Raw genomic sequence first — 21,671 nt, forward strand, 5'->3', positions numbered from 1 at the left:
TGCATGACGGTAGAAGCAGACCTGTAGAGGTCTGTTTCTGTTGATGAAATAATTTTCTTATACTTGTTTGTTCTTCTTTTCTTTTTCTTTTTTTCTCATTTTACTGTGATCCTGCTACTATTATTACTACATTATCCTGTTGTAAAAACATATATATTTTTTTTATTCTCTTTACAGTCTCCCAGCATGGGCACACTGATGGGAGTTTATCTTCCATGTTTACAAAATATTTTCGGGGTGATTCTCTTTCTTCGACTAACGTGGATAGTGGGAATAGCAGGTGTACTGCAAACGCTAGTAATTATTCTTGTTTGTTGTTGCTGTGTAAGTACATTTTGCTTCAAATGATCATTTTTGTTCTATTTTTTTTTACTGTATTAGACCATCTAAAAAACACATGCAAAATGTAAAATCTACTGCAGCTTCAGGTTTCTTTAATATCACAGAACATGTGATAACTAGGGATGAGTGAAATTAAAGTGGTTCTAAACTTCCCTGCAGTACTTGTACCTATAGGTAAGCCTAGAATAAGGCTTGCCTATAGGTACTGTAAGTATTTCCAAATGTGCACCATTTAGGAGATATGTACTGTAAACTGCACCAATGATGCCGCCTATGCCGTTTCTTCAGGAGCGAGTGCCGTGACTGTCGGCTTCCACGTGCATGCATGGGAGTGACCTTGTGCGGCTCCGGGAACTCGCATAGCTGGAGTCTGCGGCCCCAGAAGGAAGAGGGGCAAACATGAATGCGGCCTGCAGCAGGGACGGCTCAGGCTTCATTTGCAGGTAAGTGTCGCATAATGTGCTGGTATGCGATTCATACTAGCACATTATGCTAGTTTACTTTGCAGGGAAGGGGTACATGTTGTTTTCCCTGCAGGGTTTACTTGCTCTTTAAGAGTTTTCACTTCACCAAGATTTTGTCAAGAATCATGACGTTTTAATGAAATTATGCATTTTTTTTTTTAAATTCATTGTAGCCAACTTGTTATTAAACACTTATTGACAAACTGTATATGCAGCAGCATTTGTTATGTCGTCTTTTTTTTTATTTATTTTTTTGCTTTCTCCCTGGTCTTTTAAGCACAATCCTACAACGAAATGTATGCACTGTTATTTCCACCCATAGGGCCAGATCCTCAAAAGAGATACTCCGACTTAAGTGCTGTTCAGTCTGTGTGTAACTTTGGAAACGATCCTCAAAAGGCTTTTTCCAAAGTTACACAGAAGATCCGGCATGTGTAATTGAATTACACTGCCTAATTTTAGGATGCAGTACCGCATCCGCCGCTGGGGGCATTTCGAGTCGAAATGCCGTTGCTAGTATGCAAATTAGCACTTAAGGCGATCCACAAAGCTTTCTAGCTTCTTTTTTGCGCCGTAAGTGTTATTTTGCAAGTGTAAAATTAGGGCTCGTTTTACAAAGTGTAAAGTTAGTCACACCTTGTAAAGGCCCATTGCAGCGACGGCATTTGGTATGCTTTCCCGAGGGAGAACTCCACGTCAATTTGCTAAAAAACAAAACCGGCATGGGTTCCCCCCCAGGAGCATACCAGGCCCTTAGGTCTGGTATGGGTTGTAAGGGGACCCCCCCTACGCCGAAAAATTGACGTAGGGGGTCCCCCTACAATCCATACCAGACCCGTATCCAAAGCACGGTACCCGGCCGGCCAGGAAGGGAGTGGGGACGAGCGAGCGTCCCCCCCCTCCTGAGCCGTGCCAGGCCGCGTGCCCTCAACATGGGGGGGTTGGGTGCTCTGGGGCAGGGGGGCGCACTGCGGGCCCCCCCACCCCAGAGCACCCTGTCCCCATGTTGATGAGGACAGGACCTCTTCCCGACAACCCTTGCCATTGGTTGTCGGGGTCTGCGGGCGGAGGCTTATCGGAATCTGGGAGTCCCCTTTAATAAGGGGGCCCCCAGATACCGGCCCCCCACCCTAAGTGAATGGATATGGGGTACATCGTACCCCTATCCATTCACCTGGAGGCAAAAAGTAAAAGTTAATAAACACACAACACAAGGCTTTTTAAAATAGTTTATTATTCTGCTCCGGACGCCCCCCCTGTCTTCGTTATTAGCTCAATTACCAGGGGGGGGCTTCTTCTTCCGCTCTCCGGGGGTCTTCTTCCACTCTCCGGGGGTCTTCCGCTCTCCGGGGGGGCTTCTCCGGACTCCGGGGGGGCTTCTCCGGACTCCGGGGGGCTTCTTCCATCTTCTCCCCTCTTCCGCTCTTGACTCGGCGAACCCCGGTTCTTCTGCAGCTCTCCGGTGCCTTCTTCTTCAGCGCTGGCTGCCTGCTATGTTTGTGTGTTAGCTCGATTTCAAACAGGCAGCCGGCGCGGTCTTCTGTGGCGTCATCTTCTCTTCTGGTCTTCTGTTCTTCCGATGTTGCCTCGTCGCCTGTTGTCGCTGTAATGATGGAAGCGCGCCTTGCATCACATTTATATAGGCATCACCGTCCCATCATGCTCCGGTAGGTACCCACGTGGTGGGTGCACGTGGGTAGGCACCCACCACGTGGGTACCTGCCGGAGCATGATGGGACGGTCATGCCTATATAAATGTGATGCAAGGCGCGCTTCCATCATTACAGCGACAACAGGCGACGAGGCAACATCGGAAGAACAGAAGACCAGAAGACCCTGACGCCACAGAAGACCGCGCCGGCTGCCTGTTTGAAATCGAGCTAACACACAAACATAGCAGGCAGCCAGCGCTGAAGAAGAAGGCACCGGAGAGCTGAAGAAGAACCGGGGTTCGCCGAGTCAAGAGCGGAAGAGGGGAGAAGATGGAAGAAGCCCCCCCGGAGTCCGGAGAAGCCCCCCCGGAGTCCGGAGAAGCCCCCCCGGAGAGCGGAAGACCCCCGGAGAGTGGAAGAAGACCCCCGGAGAGCGGAAGAAGAAGCCCCCCCTGGTAATTGAGCTAATAACGAAGACAGGGGGGGCGTCCGGAGCAGAATAATAAACTATTTTAAAAAGCCTTGTGTTGTGTGTTTATTAACTTTTACTTTTTGCCTCCAGGTGAATGGATAGGGGTACGATGTACCCCATATCCATTCACTTAGGGTGGGGGGCCGGTATCTGGGGGCCCCCTTATTAAAGGGGACTCCCAGATTCCGATAAGCCTCCGCCCGCAGACCCCGACAACCAATGGCAAGGGTTGTCGGGAAGAGGTCCTGTCCTCATCAACATGGGGACAGGGTGCTCTGGGGTGGGGGGGCCCGCAGTGCGCCCCCCTGCCCCAGAGCACCCAACCCCCCCATGTTGAGGGCACGCGGCCTGGCACGGCTCAGGAGGGGGGGGGACGCTCGCTCGTCCCCACTCCCTTCCTGGCCGGCCGGGTACCGTGCTTTGGATACGGGTCTGGTATGGATTGTAGGGGGACCCCCTACGTCAATTTTTCGGCGTGGGGGGGTCTCCTTACAACCCATACCAGACCTAAGGACCTGGTATGCTCCTGGGGGGGGAACCCATGCCGATTTTTTCTTTGAAAATTGGCATGGAGTTCTCCCTCAGGAATGCATGCCGCTGTCATTTTTTTTTTCCCCGACGCAACTTTAAGCCGTCGCGATCCTCAAAACTCGGCGTAACGTAACTTCGCGCATGCGCAGTACGGCCGACGCGCATGCGCAGTACGGCCGGCGCGGGAGCGCGCCTCATTTAAATGGGACTCGCCCCATTTGAATAGGAACGCCTTGCGCCGGCGGAATTTTAGTTACACAGCCTGAATTTTCTAGATAAGTGCTTTGTGGATCAGGCACTTAGGTAGAAACTTTAAGCCAGTGTAACTTAAATTGGATTTTTTAAGTTACGTCAGGTTTTTGTGGATCTGGCCCATAGTGTGGTTACGCTGCCATGCTGGGTGTCCCTGGTGCCACATTGTAGCCACCATGATGTGCCTGCTTTGTGAGAAGGGGCATGTACAGTCAGGGCCGGCCTTTGGGGTGTGCAAGCTGTGCGGCCGCACAGGGCGCCATGGGCAACAGGGGTGCTGTACAGCCATCCAGAGTCGCACTAAGGGGGGGGGGGCGAGCCACCCCTGGGTACCACACATTGAGGGAGTGTCAGACCGGCACCCCCCTCCACGATTGTATTACACCCACCGTGGCAGTGCTGTGGGTTTGGGCAACGGCGCACAGGCAGGGAGAGGCGAGCTAGCTACAGTGGCAAGGGGAAACGGGTTGCACGCGGGGGGGGGGTACAGGGTGACACCACTGCACCTACCATCCCCTCCTCTTGCGGCCATGGGCTACCTGTCTGTGCGATCCCGGATGTCACACAGGCACAGCCGAGTGAAGCCGCCTCCCCCCTCCTCTCTGTTTATGTGTAAACAGGGTGAGGGGACCTGCTGTGCATGTGCCGCCACGCTGATCTGAGGTACTGAACGGGGGGGTGCACTGAACGGGGGGGGGCTGCATTGAAGGGGTGGATACACTGAAGGGGGTCTGTGTAACATGCAGGGGGTCCAGAGCTGCAGGGTTCTGTGTAATGTAAAGGGGTCCAGAGGTGCAGGGTGCAGTGTATTGTAAAGGGGCCCAGAGGCGCAGGGTGCTGTGTAATGTAAAGGGGCCCAGATGCACAGGGTGCTGTGTAATGTAAAGGGGTCCAGAGGCACGGGGTGCTGTGTAATGTAAAGGGGTCCAGAGATGCAGGGTGCTGTGTAATGTAAAGTTCAATTAAAACAAATTTATTTGTTACAATTTTTTTTCCCTCTTTGTGTAGGTTTAGGTGACCAGGGGGTGAGGGGTGAAGATAAGGGCGCCACCACAGGATTAGCTCGCACCGGGCGCCTGAACACCTAAGGCCGGCCCTGTGTACAGTGTGCGCATCATAGGCTAAATGCAAGGAATCATGAAACATGGTTCTAAAGCAAAAGGCCACCTCAGTTATATGAACAGTGCCCCCTGCTCTACCATAGTTCAGTGCCACAAGAATTGTTAGACAGTATATTGTCCTCCCAATGAATATGAATTTTGAGTTGGCAGAAGTAAGTAATTTTGAGCTGGCAGAAGTAATTGGGGCAAAATAATACTAAATAACCTAGACCTTATTAATAGCAGCATATAGCTAAAGGAAAAAATGCTTTATACAGTTAAGAGTTAGGGCTCTTTCACACGGGTGCTTCACCTGATGGACACGGCTTTACTCAGCGGGGGATAGCTTGGCTGATGCCTGCTGAGCAGGCGGATGACATGTCAGTCTATGCTCACTGTGACAGAACCCACTGTCACTGTGTGTTTTGGAAGGGACTGTGGGCAGGCCTCCTACCCACAGATTATGGCCCAGAAGAAACTGGAGACCCGGGGGCAAGCTGGCATTGAGATAATGTAATGAGATGCTACATCCCTTCTCCCCCATTCCCCCCCTCTTGTTGCTGTGTCTAATTGTGTTGGTAAATGGCACATAGCATAGACAATGGTCTGGACTGGAGACATCTCTCCGCAGGGAATGTGTATTGAGAGGCTGCCTGCTTACCATAATCCCTTTATGTTTATCTGTAGTCTGTTTCAATGTACAAGTGTTCAGTTTCCATTGGTTGTTCCCTGTCCCCCACCCCCTCCCCTTTTAAGACAAAGTTAAGGGGAGTGTCCCTAACTGTGTGTAAAAGTGTATGTCTTGTATTTAATAAACAGTTTATGCTCTGCATGTTTAACCCTCAACACCTGTGTGGATTGTCTCGTGATTGAGGGGTTAAGGGCTGGTTATGGCGAATTTGCAGGCTGCGGGTGCGTTTGGAGGACAGGAGACACAGGTCTGGCGGAGGTGCCCACCTAGGGTATCCAAGATCCGTCACACTCACTATGCAGAGACAGCCCTGTCAGAGCCCTGCTCTCCTCTATATCAGGCGGTCCGTTTTCATCAGATCTCCCCAATCAGTCTTCATCCTATCCCATCCGGTCCGATCCAACTGTCTGGTTTTCACAGATCGGATATCCGCAGATGTCAGCAGACCTATCACTGCTGACATCTACTGCTTCATAGAGGTGAATGGTTGTCCGATCAGGTCCGCCTGAAAAACTGATAGGCAGACCTGATGTGAAATCCTCTGTGAAAGGGGACTAAATATTACTTTAGGGGCGCAATGTGCTTTGAATGGCTCCTGAAGGGAGCCTTCTGTTAGCTATCCTTTGTTTTAGAACCAAACCATTGACCCCCTGGTTTGTTACAACATGTTAGATTTTGAGGAAGAGGGGAACCAGAATACTAAACCTAAGGCCTCATGTACACTGCTGCTGGTAGACGGACGTTTAGTTGCAATTGGGCATTTTTTTCAACTGCACCTGAACTCTCCTTTACTTTATCTTATCAGTACATGTACACTGGTTTGTTTATAGTAGTTTCTAGGCAGTTGTGTTTAGAGGCTTTTTCTTGAACCCAAAAATATGCGTTCAGAAGCTGTGTTTATAGGCAGATGAAGCGCCAAATGCGGCAACTCGCGTTTTAGCAGGGGTTCGTTTACAGACATTTTTTCATTTTAACAAAGAATTATTAAAAAAAAACTTCTTCTGGATGCAAACGCGGCATGTAAACGCGGCTAAATGGCCGTTTTTAGACACTGGTTTCTAGCTGTCAAGTTAAATCGTTCAGGAGAGGTTGAACAACATCCCGTGTACATGAAGCCTTAATCTGAAAATGTGCAAAATTCTTTAGGTTATGTTATTGGTGTTTATATCGGTGTGTGTGTGTGTGTGTGTGTGTGTGTTTTTTAATAATGAATAGTGTTTTTTTTTTGGGGGGGGTTTTTTTTAAGGCTCCATGCACACTGAAGCTAATAAACTGACATTTTTGGGAGTAAAAAAAAAAGCTAAACGTTTTTTTTTATCATTTTATTTTAACGTCCAGTGTGCATGAGGCCTAAAAGGTAACTCCACTTTTGTGGAAGATAAATATAGCAAATAATCTAGCATTTACAATTGCTACACAAGCTAAATTGTAAATTAATGTTATTAAAAATGATTTTACCTTTTCAATTGGTGCTTTCATTTTCTGTAAAATGTAGTATGGAAATCTGGAGATTTTCTGTAAACTGTTTGCATAGTTTGTCAACAAGATCAAAAGTGTTTGAGCTACACATCAGTTGCTTTTTACATCTTAGGAAATAAGCAAAGATATTGTATATCAGGGAAGAATTTTTGATTTATATAGTACACACTTTTGCATGCATGGAAGCCACCTACAGTAGGTTTGTAGTATAGATTGGACATACAGTATATTCTGAATGAGTGGTGTGTCTATATGCTTGCTATGACATGAGAACTGGGATCTCGGGAGGTTTCTGATTATTGTAATATTTGCAAGTAGGGTTGTCCCGATACCACTTTTTTAAGACCGAGTACAAGTACCAATACTTTTTTTCAAGTACTCGCCGATACCTATTGCCGATACTTTTTTTCTAATGTCATGTGACAGTGGCACATATGTCAGTATTTTATTTTTTTTACAATTTTTTGTTATGTTTTTTTACGATGCTTTCTTTTTTTTTTTTTTAGGGGGGGGAGTGGATGGTGTCAGTGTGTTTTTTTTTTTTATATATTATTATTATTTTTTACAATTCATTTATTTTATATTTATTGCAATTTTGTTTTATTTTTTTTAGCACTCTGGGGGGCTTGGGTGAGATGTCGGGGGTCTTAACAGACCCCTGACATCTCACCTTTGAGTCAAAGAAAGGGACTAAGGACACAGATTCCCCAGTCCCTTTCTCTGCAGTCTCAGCTAAAATGAATAGACAGGAGACAGAGGCTCCTCTCCATTCATAAACTGAAGCATCGTAATCACAGGTTACGATGTTTCAGTTATATGAATGGACAGAGTCAGTGATCACTGACTCTGTTCATTCAGAACAGGTACCTCCGCTCTTCATCCTGACGAGGACAGAGGGAGTGGAGGAGGACATGGAGGGGGGACAGCAGGAGGAGGAGGGGGGCGCATGGGACACGCAGCATGGAGCGCCGACAGCACATCACTCGGGGGGACAGCAGGAGGAGGGGGGACATGCAGCATGGAGCGCCGACAGCACATCACTCGGGGGGAGAGCAGCAGCACGGAAGATACAGAGCACGGAGGACACAGAGCATTGGTGAGGACAGCAGGATCACGGAGGGGGACACTGAGCGCGGACAGCAGCATTACGGAAGGGGACACACACGGAGCATACACCCGCCCTCTCCGCTCGCAAACTCTGCCTGCTCAAAACCTCCGCCTGCTGACCAAGTATCGGGTCAGGTATCGGGAGCATTTGTGCGAGTACAAGTACTCGCACAAATGCTCTGTATCGGTCCCGATACTAGTATCTGTATCGGGACAACCCTATTTGCAAGTACTCTGTTAGACTTTTATTTGTTCTGGGATGAATGAACATTCATCTTTGGAAAGAACCAAGTTGCTGTAGGAAATAGTGAAAATAAATTAAAATAGAAAGCAAAAATTTGAATGATAATATATAATAAATTAGATAAATACATGAGAGATTGGATTTTTGGTCCCCAAACCAAAAGCCAAACAAAGGGGGAGATAGGGCAGTTGGAATATTTCGGTACAGGTAAATAGTTAGTAAGATGCATATATAGAAAAATATATACATTTTATTAATACAAGGACAATAAAATACAAACAAATATACAGTTTTTTTTAAAACCTAGTGACAAACTAAGTGTTTTACCACAATAAATGTCCCAGAAAGGGGAAGATCAGAATGGGAGTAGGGGTCACTGGGGGTGTCTCTACTAGTTTTGCGGCCAGTAGCCGATTCGTCAGGAGAAAAATCTGCAATTAATTGACAAACAATGAATAAACAGTTTGGCAGGCATAGAGATACAGTAAAGCCTGACATGGTAATATAACATATACAGTGGGGAACAAGGGCTGAGCGGCTTGCCTAAAAACCCCAACAATCTGCAGGATCGACAGTCAAAAGTCATGGTCTCCCATGGCGACCAAGGGGGACGTATATGTGAATGGTCTTTAAAATAAATATATATATATATATATATATATATATATATATATATATATATATATATATATATATATATATATATATATATATATATATATATATATATATATATATATATATATATATATAGTAACCGTAAATGAAAATTATATGGCCAATAAAATTCAAGAGGAGAGAGGAAGTGCACCAATTCCGTGATCAATCAGTGAGGTTTAATAAAATAAAATGTGAGGTGGTGAGGGTGAGGGGTGGAAGGCACACAATTGTTATATAAAAGACGCCTGTCCACAGAATCTTTTTCTGCCATTCAAATCCATCATCACAGACCAGACTAAAAGCTGTCAAAGGACGTCCGGGACAAGATTGTAGACCTGTAGGCTATAATGGGCTACAAGACCATCAGCAAGAAGCTTGGTGAGGAGGAGACAACTGCTGGAGCGATTATTTGCAAATTGAAAAAATATAAACTAACCATCAATCGCCCTCGGTCTGGATGCAAGATTTTGCCTTATGATTTAAGGATGATCATGAGAAAAGTGAGGGATCAGCCCAGAACTACAACGGGAGGAGCTTGTGAATGATCTCAAGACAGTTGGGACCACAGTAACCAAACAAACCATTGGTAACACAATATGCCACCATGAATTGAAATTCTGCAGCTCCCGCAGGGTCCCCCTCCTCAAGAATGCACATGTACCGGCCCCACTGAAGTTTGCCAATGAACATCTAAATGATTCAAAAAAGGATTGGGAGAACGTGCTGTGGTCAGATGAGACCAAAATCTAGCTCTTTGGCATTAACTCCACTCGTTGTGTTTGCAAGAAACAAAAGGCTGACTCTAAGAACACCATCCCTACAGTCAAGCATGGAGGTGGAAACATTATGCTTTGGAGCTGTTTCTTTGGACCTAGCAACGTCTGTCAAGGTGTTTTCTAGCAGTCCTTTTAAGACTTTTTTTTTTGTTCTAGTTTCCAGATGCCACAGTCCCAGGTTAATCATCTGCCAGCGCAGCCCGGCAGATGCTCCCTCAGTTAGTGGAGGGGGGCCAGGGGGCACCAGAGAGGAAGTTGAGGAGGAGCCAGACAGTGCCACTTCAGGCTCCCCAGGGAAGTCGGAGGGGAAGGGGGGTGGGGAATCCATGAGAACCTCCGGTACAAATTTTCCTTAAAATAATTGCAGGATCTCTTAGGAGCTATCTATATCACTTTGGGAATCCAGGAAGAGAAAAGTTGTCGCTCCATGACCAGATGTATCAGGGCCTTGAGAGCAGAAGAAGAGGGTGTTTCCAGTCCACAATGTCTTGGTTAAAGCCATCAAAATGGAGTGGTGGGACCCCGAAAAGCAAATGTTTCTTTTTGAGGTGCGGGTTTCCCTTTGCAAAGGAGAAGCTGTTAGTCTGGATTGGGTCTCCTAGGCTGGATGTGGCCTTTTCACAGGTTTCTAGGCATACTGACCTTGCCTTTGAGGACATGGGGGTGCTTTTGGACCCCATGGACAAGAGGATGGACTCGCTCTTGAAAAAGACCTGGGGGGCTCGTCCCTGGGAAGCCTCAAGCCCACCATGGCGGTCACAGTGGTGGCACACAGCGTGGAATATTGGCTAACACAAGATAAAGTGCACATTGAAGCCAGGACTCGAAACTCCTCTCTTCCTTTCCCATGCTCCTGAAAGGGGTGGTGTACATTGTGTATACCTCAGCTGAATCGGAGCGCATGTCCGCAAGATCCTGAGCCCTGGCCAACTCGGCAATGGGGGCCCTCTGGCTTAAGATGTGGCAGTGGTATAGTGCATCCAAGGTCAAACTCTGTGGAATAAAATGGATAGGCTGATCGTAAGAAACCCAAATTTGCCCTCATCCTTACATATTACCACTGAAAGCAACAGTGATCTTTTTATAGTACTGTATATGCATATATTAAGATGCTGAGATTTTTTTCTGCCCTAATGCCATAACACGGAATTGGTAGTCGGTATTACAATCAGTGTAACAAACGATCAAAATATGAGAAAACCTTCATTTATTGTATTTAAATAAAAAAAAATTGAAATGGGAAATCCATAACCTATAGCGGGGATATGCAATTAGCGGACCTCCAGCTGTTGCAGAACTACGATTCCCATGAGGCATAGCAAGACTCTGACAGTCAGAGGCATGATGGGACTTGTAGTTTTGCAACATCTGGAGGTCCGCTAATTGCATATCCCTGACCTATAGAACTGTATCATGGACATTTTACTGCTGATAGTGTTTTTTTTATTTTTTTTTATTATAGGACATCTAAGTATATTTTAGATACCTAAAACCTTTTTTTTTTTTATTTTACAATTGCGTACAATGATACATTTTAATTCCAAACTATTTTTCAGAAGTCTTGTTTTGTGTTTGTAACCTGGATTATTTCAACTTGCAAATGTTGCATAAAGTTACAGAATTGTCCTTTTCAAATGGCATTAGTTTGTGCTCTCCAATTATGTAATTTTTTAGCTGTCTTACAATGTACTAAACTCACTTTTTCTTATTTGCTTAGACTCTGCTCACAGCTATATCAATGAGTGCCATTGCCACAAATGGTGTTGTACCAGGTAATTATATACATATATATTAACCACTTAAGACCCGGACTATTATGCAGGTTAAGGACCTTGCCCCTTTTTGCAATTCGGCACTGCGTCAAACAAAATTGGCGTCCTTTTTTCCCCACAAATAGAGGTTTATTTTTTGTGGTATTTGATCACCTCGGTGTTTTTTTATTTTTTGTGCTATAAACAAAAATAGAGTGACAATTTTGAAAAAAAATCAATATTTTTTACTTTTTTGCTATAATAAATATCCTCTCAAAATATATAAAAAAATCATTTTTTTCCCCTCAGTTTAGGCTGATACATATTCTTCTACCTATTTTTGTTTAAAAAAAATCACAATAAGCGTTTATCGATTGGTTTGCCCAAAATTTATAGCGCTTACAAAATAGGGAATAGTTTTATTGCATTTTTATTGCTAATTTTTTTTTTACTACTAATGGTTGCGAACAGCGTTTTTTTTTTTTCCCCATGACTGCGACATTATGGTGGACACATCAGACAATTTTGACACATTTTTGGGACCATTGTCCTTTTCACAGCAAAAAGTGCTATAAAAATACATTGTTTACTGTGAAAATGACAATTGCAGTTTGGGAGTTAACCACTAGAGGGTGCTGAAGGGGTTAAGTGTGACCTCATATGTGTTTCTAACTGTAGGGGGGTGGGGCTGGACGTGTGACTTCATTGATGGTCTTTCCCTATATCAGGGAACAGACGATCAATGACACTGCCACTGTGAAGAACAGGGAAGGTGTGTTTACACACACCTCTTCCCGTTCTTCAGCTCCGATGACCGACCGCGGGACACCGGCGGCGATCGGGTCCCGCGGTCACGGAGTTTCGGGCCGGGTCGTGTGCGCCCCCACGGCTGGGCTTAAAGAGACACGTACAGGTACGTGATTGTGCCCAGCCATGCCATTCTGCCAACGTATATCGGCGTGAAGGGGTCCTTAAGTGGTTAAAGTTAATTCAAGAATTGTACAAAGAAAAAGAGCCTCAGCTGAAATGGCTGCACATCCAGGAATTCCGATTTGCCTTTTATTGTTCAAAGTGATAACACCAAAGACACCAATACAAGGACACGTAAACACGTTTCACACAAACATCTTGTACTTACTCATTCAAGAATTGTACTTTTAAATTTGATGTTTGTTTTAATGAGGGCTCATCAAAATTGAGGAAAACGTTTATCCAGTATTGGCTTTTCTTTGGGTACACCCGTCTTGAGTGAAATTTTGGGGCTACCAGTTGCTGAGATACATATTGCATTGTTAATGTTTTTATCTGTTTATGGTGTCCTGCTGACACAAAGTCTGCAAATGAATACAGTTGTGTTGTATCAGGTCCAAGAGTGCAAGATCCATGTTCTTTTTATGGTTTGCAGATTTTAGGCTCTGAAAATCTGTGAAAGGGATCCCATTAAAAGAAGTAAAGAGGGTGTCTGAATCCTTCTTACCTTACTAAAGCTGTAGAGTGCACAATCTGGTGCAGCTGTGCATGGTAGCCAATCAGTTTCTAACTTCAGCTTGTTCAATTAAGCTTTGAAATAAAAAAAAAAAAAACCTGGAAGCTGTTTGGTTACTATGCATCGGATGTTGCGCACTCAAATTTTAGTAAATCAACCCCAATGTTGTGTTGCTACTTATATTTCTAAAGAAAAAAAAAACATTAAGAATTGGATTTCTCTAAGAAATTACTGCTGAAAATGCTCACTGCCTGGCTTTTATGATGCCCCCCTAGTTTTGATTTATCCAATTTGCTAACCGGGAGCATTTTTATGAAGATCAGGAAAGTTGTAGAAAAGTCAAAGGTTCTTATTTGAATGCTTACCCATCATTGAAACCACTAGGTTAGCATGGCGCGTGCACTTTCGAAAGGAAAGATTAGCATTGGCAATACAGTGGAACCTTGGATTATGAGCATAATCTGTTTCAGGAGAATGCTTTTGTAATCCATAGCAGCTTGCAATCCAAAACGTGTTTCCCCATAGAAGTCAATGGAAACAAAGATAATTCGTTCCACATTGACTTCTATTGCATGCAATACTGCATGTGGCCAGAGGTGGAGGGGTGCCAGCGAGACTCGGAAGTACTCAGCGACTGCTCAGCTGAACTCTTGGGAAACAGAGTGTTTCTGAGTCTTTCTGGACGGCTTTGAACAGCGCCAAACGGCTCAGAGGGTCATCGGCGCCCCCGCACCTCTGGCAAAATGCGGTACTGCAAATTAGTTGCTAGTCTTTCAGAACGCTCGTAAACCACGTTACTCGTAAACCAAGGTTCCACTGTATTTCTAAAATCTCTGTTTTGTTTCCTTATACACCAATTTTGGTTGCTGTGCAACCTGCATAGTCAGGGATCTGAATAACTCTTTTGCACAGGTCTTATGATAGTTCTAAATTAACTTTACACCTAACATGAAAAATAAGCAATGTGGGGGGGGGGGGGTGTTCGGGTTGATGGTTCTGGAGAGGCAGGTGTTCTGGGTGCAGTGTGGCTGGGGGCACCAGGTTGTGAGCATGAAGAAGAAAATGGCTGTCTCCTCCTATGCCCCATTTTCTGTTGCCGCTATAGACTGCCCAAATATGGAGCTGAGCATGCACGCTTAGTCATTGCCTGCACCTCTCTGCAGCAGCAGTCAAGCTCCTTTCCAGATCTCACTTTTTCATGGGCTGTGTTGCTGTTAGTTTGGCCAGCTGGATCGGGGCTGTCACAATCCTGAAGGTAGTTCAGGTGGGCCGAGCAAGAAGAGAATTTTTATACTGCACACATCAATGCTCTTCCCAGGGCATGATGAAGATTCCAGGACGAACAGCAGACTGCATCTTCTCCCCCTTTTGAGTCCCGACCTGCTCTGCTTTAAAGACTGTACTATGCTGTGCTGTAAACCCGCCCTTCACTTTTTCTTTGTCTCTTGGCCAAACTCTTCTTGATTTGTATTTTTTTATCTATGGGATTTGTCATGTGGCACCCCCTGGGCATTCTTTATTGCCACCATTGGACCTGAACCTGGTTTCCTCAGTTGCCCTCTTTGGGAACGTTAAATAAATTCCCCCGGCTTACGTTCTCTCCAGTTGTCAACTGTTTTGATTGCGATCTCTTTCGTGCACTGTGTGTTAGAGCTAGTGGCCATGTCCCGTAGGTTTCCTTATTGGCCATACAGGCATAAGGTGGTTCTTTAGCCACGTCCTTCTTTTCTTCTGATGGTGCTCTGATTTTCATCTAAGGATGTTTTTTTACCTTCACTGTGTGTACACCCTTCTTGGTTGTGCTGCACTCCTTGTCCGTGTTGCGGGTAGTTTGTATGTACTGGTCTGCTTACGGCTTCCTTCCAGAGGTCAAATTCTCCTTTTGTGATTACATATGTGCCACGTACAGGCCTAACAGCTTCCTCTGCAACCAAATCCCTATAGATCAGGCAGGCAGTGTTTCATGCTTATGCCATTAAGGGTTAGGCTCCTTCCTTCCCTGTTACGGTTCACTCTACCAGGATTATTAGCTTCTGTCTATACCGTTTGCAGTTTGTTTTACAAAGATGGTGTTTTGTGCATCCTTCGATGCTTGTTTTGGCCGCAAGGTTTTATGGACGACTGTTTTAAGGTTCTTTGTTTCCCCTAGGGGAGGAGCTTTTTTCAGGTGGTTGCCTATTTTGCCTGTTGGCTCCAGTTTTGCTTCCCTTCCCTCACAGAGTCCACTGCTTGAGGCTTCCCTATAGTCAAGAATGAAGAGAAGCTGTGTCCATCGATGAACCAAAGAGAAAACTGGATTTTTTTGTTACTTACCTTAACATTTTAGCAGAAATTGGCAAACTTCACGCAGGCCTGTACTGGCCTTCTTGAGGAGGGGGCGGGGCCTTGCGGGCACTGCAGGATTTCAATTCGTTAGCAGCGTTTTGTGTTACCAATGGTTTGTTTGATTGTGGTCACAACTGCCTTGAGATCATTCCCAAGCTGCTCCTGTGTAGTTCTGGGCTGATCCCTCACTTTTCTCATCCTTACCCTATGAGGTGAAATCTTGCACTATAGTCTGTATTTGTCATTTAAAATACATCTATGATAAAAATCATGGACCATTAATTTCTTGCGTAGGCAAACTTACAAAATCTGCAGGGGATCAAATAAGTATTTTCTCCACTGTAAGTTCATGGCTTCTGGTTGCTTTGTTGAGCTACCGTATTTGCCGTTGTATAAGACGACCCCCTAATTTTCCAGCTAAAATGTTGGTTTTGGGATATACTCACTGTAAAAGACGACCCCCCTTCCTACTAGTCATGCCTCGCCATGCATCACTGTGCACCATTACATGCCTCACTGTGCACCATTACATGCCTCACTGTGCACCATTACATGCCTCACTGTGCACCATTACATGCCTCACTGTGCACCATTACATGCCTCACTGTGCACCATTACATGCCTCACTGTGCACCATTACATGCCTCACTGTGCCCCACTACTACATGCCTCACTGTGCCCCACTACTACATGCCTCACTGTGCCCCACTACTACATGCCTCACTGTGCCCCACTACTACATGCCTCAGTGTGTCACTCGGACGAGAGGGCATCCGCGATAGGCGAAACACTAAACACAGTGTCTCCTGGGAAGCGGAGTGTTCGGCCTATCACGGAACAGCAGAAAGAGGGGCGCGGCTTTTCAAAAAAGGACAGCCGCAATCTGCATGTCACGGTCCCGGATAAGGTAAGCATTAGGTTACCGGCGTATAAGACAACCCATGAGAAGAATTTCAGGGGTTAGAAAGTAGTCTTATACGCCGGAAAATACGGTACCTCCTTTTAACCTCCCGGTTTTCCCCAGACTTATTTCTGTCTCTTTCCAGCAAGGGGCTTCCCCTGGGTCTTCTGCTTGGTACAGCTTCATCCAGACCAGGCAGGACAGCTTCAGGACCACTTCAGTACACCTTAGGCCCCAAACTCGGCTAGTGGGCCTAGCAGCAGAGCTACATTTGGTACCACTTCCCTAGGCCCTCGGGAAAGAGAAGAGTGCACATGGCCTGTGCCAAATTTTTGCATTTTCCTCTAGCATACACCAGCGGGCCTAAACCTCCTACTGGAATTGGCTGAAAGAAATGTAAATATTCATAACTTTGTTTTGTTTGTGAAATCTCATACTATAGCCAGTGACATCTGCTGGCAAGAAACCACTCCCAAGGCAACTTAGGCTTACAAAAGAAACAGATTATGCCTGGGCTGTAGTTGACTCAGACCAATTGAATCGTTTTTTACCTGTACATGTTGTCTTGGTGTAGCCCCTGTTTAGAAAAAATAACTTTTGACATGCCATAAGATCCTTTTCTTGGAATAGATTGCAGGTCACGGCTCTCTTCCCTTGTTTTTTTCTGATTCTCTCCTACTGTTGCTTGCTTCAAATCTGAGACAGTCAGGAAGTGGGAGGGGTTATATTTTGCTTATAGCTCATTTGCAAACCCAATGTACCCGTATACTCACCCTGTGTTGTAATGTGCTCCAAAAAAAGTCTGAAATCCTTTTTTTTTTTTTCTGCTACGCATTTCTTTTTGTAAAATATATTGAGAAACCACTGAGATTATGATACTTTAGTGTAGAATCAAAATGACAGATACAGAGTGCATAAGAAGGGTAGTAAGCAAGGAAGACTACAAACCGTAGGCTCTACCTGTTAAAAAATATATATCGCTCTTCTAGAAAACACGTTTTTTTTTTTTTTTACTCTTGCCATTACCTTAGCCTAATGTTATACATGCAAAAACCTTTGTTTATTAATAGTCTGAATGTTTTTCTTTACTTTCAATTTGCAGCTGGTGGTTCATATTTCATGATATCGCGTTCCCTTGGTCCTGAGTTTGGTGGAGCTGTTGGCCTTTGCTTTTACTTGGGGACTACATTTGCTGGGGCCATGTACATTCTAGGTGCAATTGAAATCTTGTTGGTAAGACAATAATGCTATTGCTTGGTTTCTATGCATGCTTTGTATTTTATAGTTTTTCTTATTTTTTTTTATTTTTTTTTAAGGTTTGTTCACCTTTACCAAAATAAATGCATATACAGGTAAGGGGCATCTGCAGTTTGTCAACTTCAGGGGTTGTTTAGCTGACATGTAGGGCTCACCAGTGAGTCAGTCCACAACAGATATACCTTTTCATTTATTTAAATACAACAGAATATGTTCACAGCAACTAGCTTTCCTTGCAGGGGCTTTCCACCATCTATATACGAAACTAACAATATTCAGCCTCCTGGCTCTATTTGGCTGCCCTGCGAGTCCGGTCTCGTGCCTTGGTCCTCTTGACCATCTAACACAGCACCCCTGTACTCGCATACAAACACTGTACCTCTGTTGACTCTCTTCCTCCTTTCCTGCTGTTTCGTCTCTTAGGCCTCTGTCTGTCCTGTCCCAGATGGCATCGTACAGACACGCACGCCTCTCTGGCTGCTCCTTTGCAACCACACACAGGCTTCTTGGGAGGGTGGAGCACAGAAACCTAGTTCTGATTACCCCAAGAACCCAAATGCAGCTGCACCATCAGTGTGCCTATTGTCTAAAAAAACCTGATCCAGACTGCCTTTTAACACTATGACAGGGCATCGCACTGTCACAGTAGATAAAAAAATAAACTGAGCTGCTCTGACTAAAGCTGAAAAATAGTGTTGCTATAGGTGTACCTCATGAAGCCTGACTGGATTACTTCTAGGAGAAGAGAAGCTTAGTAGCTCTTACTGCTCACAGGAGTAAGTGAGTTATTAATAATCCTGCTTTCCATAATCTGCATAGGCAGGTGTTTTGGTAAAGGTGAACTAATCCTTTTAAACATTTGTATAATTGGAGGTTAAACCTATCTGTAAAGTAATGTTAAATCTACTGTTTTCGTAACAAAATTACCTGGTAATACTTTGAAAAAGGTGTTTGTTCAGGTGCTTCTTATCATGGGTAACTTGTACTGCTACATCGCCACCCTGTCACACACACAATCCGGATTTAAGCCTAGTACACACAGGCCGAATTTGAGGCAACATCGGCAGGTTCAATAAAAACTGGCCGACATTCAGCCTGTGTGTATGGCAGCCGGTCCGACAGAAGCCAGCAGTTCGGCCGGCTTCTGTCGAAAGCGCATGCTGGAAAACAGGCAGCCAACAAGCTCCCAATGAGCACTCGCAGCCAATGGCTGTGAACGTTGACTGGAGTGTTCTGGCGGGGGGGCTGTCCCCTGTCGGAACACAATAGCTTAGCGGGGAGATTGATGTACTAACATTGGACTGTTAGTGTGGCGACTCTGACCTAAGCTGCCCTGCTGGGTTGAAAAAAAAAACTGACATTGTGTACTAGGCTTTAGACTACGAATAGCTATGCTGGAACCCATTGCACAGGCATATACCGATGTTACTAGCATGAAGCCAATCCAGAGAAATAATGATGTACAGCCTGGATGCTTGAGTGCATATTAAGTTTGTTGACATTTTCCCTCCTCATGATGGATAGCAGGCCTCTAGTACATATGATTAATAAATTTGCACTGCGAGTTTCTAGGTTACCATCAAGTCTTTCTATGATTTTTCTATGGGCTCATTCCATTGATTTTTTTTGTGGATTGGCGTATTCTTAATTTACAAGATAGAAGATATATTGGAGATCGCATCAGGAGCTGCATTCTCAATTATGTCTTCTACTTTTTCTCAAGTAGATGTTACTGGCATTATGAGTCAAGTATCTTGTAGTAACGAGTTTTGCCACATCAGTGCTCTTCCATGCCACTACAGTGCCCATCAGTGCATCACAAAAGTGTAATAGGTGGCCAATTTGGATAAGAAACTTCTGGCCTTGGAACACCTGATGATCCCTGCATGTTGAGCCTCTGTATGTAGCCAGGCTGTGTAAAAATCTCATGTGGTATTGCCATACTCAAGAGGAGTAGTGGAATGTGTTTTGGGGTGTAGTTGCAAGTATGCATGTAAAAGTCCACATGCAGCGCTTATAAAAATAAAATAAAATTAGTCCAAGAGAGGGTTGAATACACCTGTTACCAATGTTAGTGTGTATATGACAGTACTCACCACCGCATGGGGATCCAATTCCTTTACAAGACTGCTGAAAGTAGTTTGCACATAATAGAAAACCCAGAAATACATCTAACAGCTTTGCATGGAATCCAAACCAGGGTGACAGTTGGTCATCAGAAAACTTTACACATAACTTTAAAACTTTACACAAATATTCTCATATTCGATATACACAGTTAACCAAAACAGCCAGCAATCCCCAGTGAAGAAATAAAGTAGCCAATAGCGAAGCCCGTAATATCTTATATAAAAAATTTATTGGTAGTAACTTACAGATTCAATACAAAAATTCATCAAAAGGAATTTCAAACGGCCGCGGCTCTCAGCGTGCTTATGTCATCTTACCTGACATGTTTCATCACATCGGATTTCGTGGCTACCAGACATCGGCACACCCTTTTATTTGTGTGGCCAATGACATTCGTCACAGGGGGACCAGACTCCTAAGTGACACGTCTCCAGGAAGTAATCGGCGAGGCGCAGCACACACTGTGCATGCGCACTGTGATGAAGGAACTCCAATTGGCTAAAAAAAAAGCCGGTGACGTAGGACGCAGATGACACAACCACTGCATCATCACGTCAACTGGAAGTGATGTCCGTGGAGCGCGGAAGCACAACACTTCCGCATTCCATCTGGATGTAAACCGTCATGATGATTGGTCAGCCCTAAGCAGCGCCAGCAGAGCGAATCTCATCACACACCTGCGCTATACGGGCCATCAATGACCTACATCAGACATCACTTATTAGAAAGAAATCTGCATAATTTAAAAATTTCATGATATATATATATATATATATATATATATATATATATATATTAATATATATATATATATATAGTATATATATATATATATATAATATATATATATATATATATATATAATTATACATATACAGTGCTTTTTTTTCTCAGACAATAGGTGCAGGAACTCCCCCCGTTCCGAGTCACCCCCTTTTCTCCGGCCCTACCCACCTCCCAGTACCGTCCCTTTTAGACAATATAGGACCAAGTATCATTTTGTGGTGCTAAGTAATTTGTATGGAATTTGGTAATGATATCAAGAAAAGCAGTAAAATAGATCCCCTGCAGCCAGCAACAATAGATCCCCTAACAACAATGGACTACCAACAACACAATGTCCCCAAGAGCAACAATAGACTCCCGTCAGCATCAACAGATCTCCGCACAGCCAGCATCAATAGACTCTCTGGCTGCCATCAACAAATAGATCCCTCCCCAACAGTAGATCTTTTCTGCAACAAACTGACCCCCCCAGCAACAATAGGTCCCCCCCCCAGCAACAATAGGTCCCCCACCAGCAACAATAGACCTCCCCAGCAACAATAGACCCCCCTGCAAAAATAGATCCCCAGCAGTGAGCATCACTTTCATTTTTTTTTTTTTTTTTTTTTTTTTAGTTTATTGAGAAAAAAACAAGTATGGTACAAGCAGATGGCAGTTGATACAATATGTAATACAGGATTGAGTAAAGAAGGTACATGGAATTAGAAGTATGATTGCATTTTATACACCGTTCGGATACCAAAGCCACAGTAAGTTACAGAACAGGAATCAGCAGTCGTTGGTTCAATAGTGTCAAAATGGCCTTTCAGCAAAATGTACCAGTAAAGGGTAAGGAGGTAAACTCGGGAAGAGAGAAAGGCAGGAGGGAGGGACCGCACATGACATTAGATTGTGTTATCAGGCACTCATGCTGTCCAAGGTAACTAAATATCATCAAACATTTTGGGACATTTCCTGTTCAAGTAAGTCATTGTATACAGTGATAAGGCACTATAATGGTATTTCCCCAAAGAGTCACAGTTGGGGGAGATGGAGAGTTCCATTTAAGCAGAACAGTTTTCTTAACATAATAAAGTAGGTAAGAAATCAGGAGTTTGGTGTATCGGGGCCTCTGGTCATCCTCCTGTATTCCAAGCAGAGCTAGCTCTGGAGACTGAACCAAGGGCATAAATGGTTTCAAATACTGCTGCCCAGAATTGTGCTACTTTACGACAACTCCAGAACATATGGTAATACGTCCCGTGTCCTGTTAACACCTGTTACAG

General features: G+C 44.5%; 1 protein-coding gene across 3 annotated transcripts in view; it reads left to right on the forward strand.

Moving 5' to 3' along the window:
- The window catches only part of SLC12A4 (solute carrier family 12 member 4), a 215,995-nt gene that overhangs the window by 42,568 nt on the left and 151,756 nt on the right, over positions 1-21,671 (forward strand). The window contains exons 4-6 of one of the 3 annotated variants that reach the window (XM_040328834.1): positions 178-324; positions 11,488-11,542; positions 17,336-17,466. In XM_040328834.1, coding sequence (XP_040184768.1) covers positions 178-324; positions 11,488-11,542; positions 17,336-17,466 — 333 coding nt within the window. Of the gene's footprint in view, positions 1-177; positions 325-5,373; positions 5,378-11,487; positions 11,543-17,335; positions 17,467-21,671 lie in introns of those variants that run through there. The other 2 variants (XM_040328836.1, XM_040328835.1) reach the window with 2 other exon arrangements.

This window comes from Rana temporaria, chromosome 11 (genome assembly GCF_905171775.1).
Source record: "Rana temporaria chromosome 11, aRanTem1.1, whole genome shotgun sequence".
NCBI classification, from domain to species: domain Eukaryota; kingdom Metazoa; phylum Chordata; class Amphibia; order Anura; family Ranidae; genus Rana; species Rana temporaria.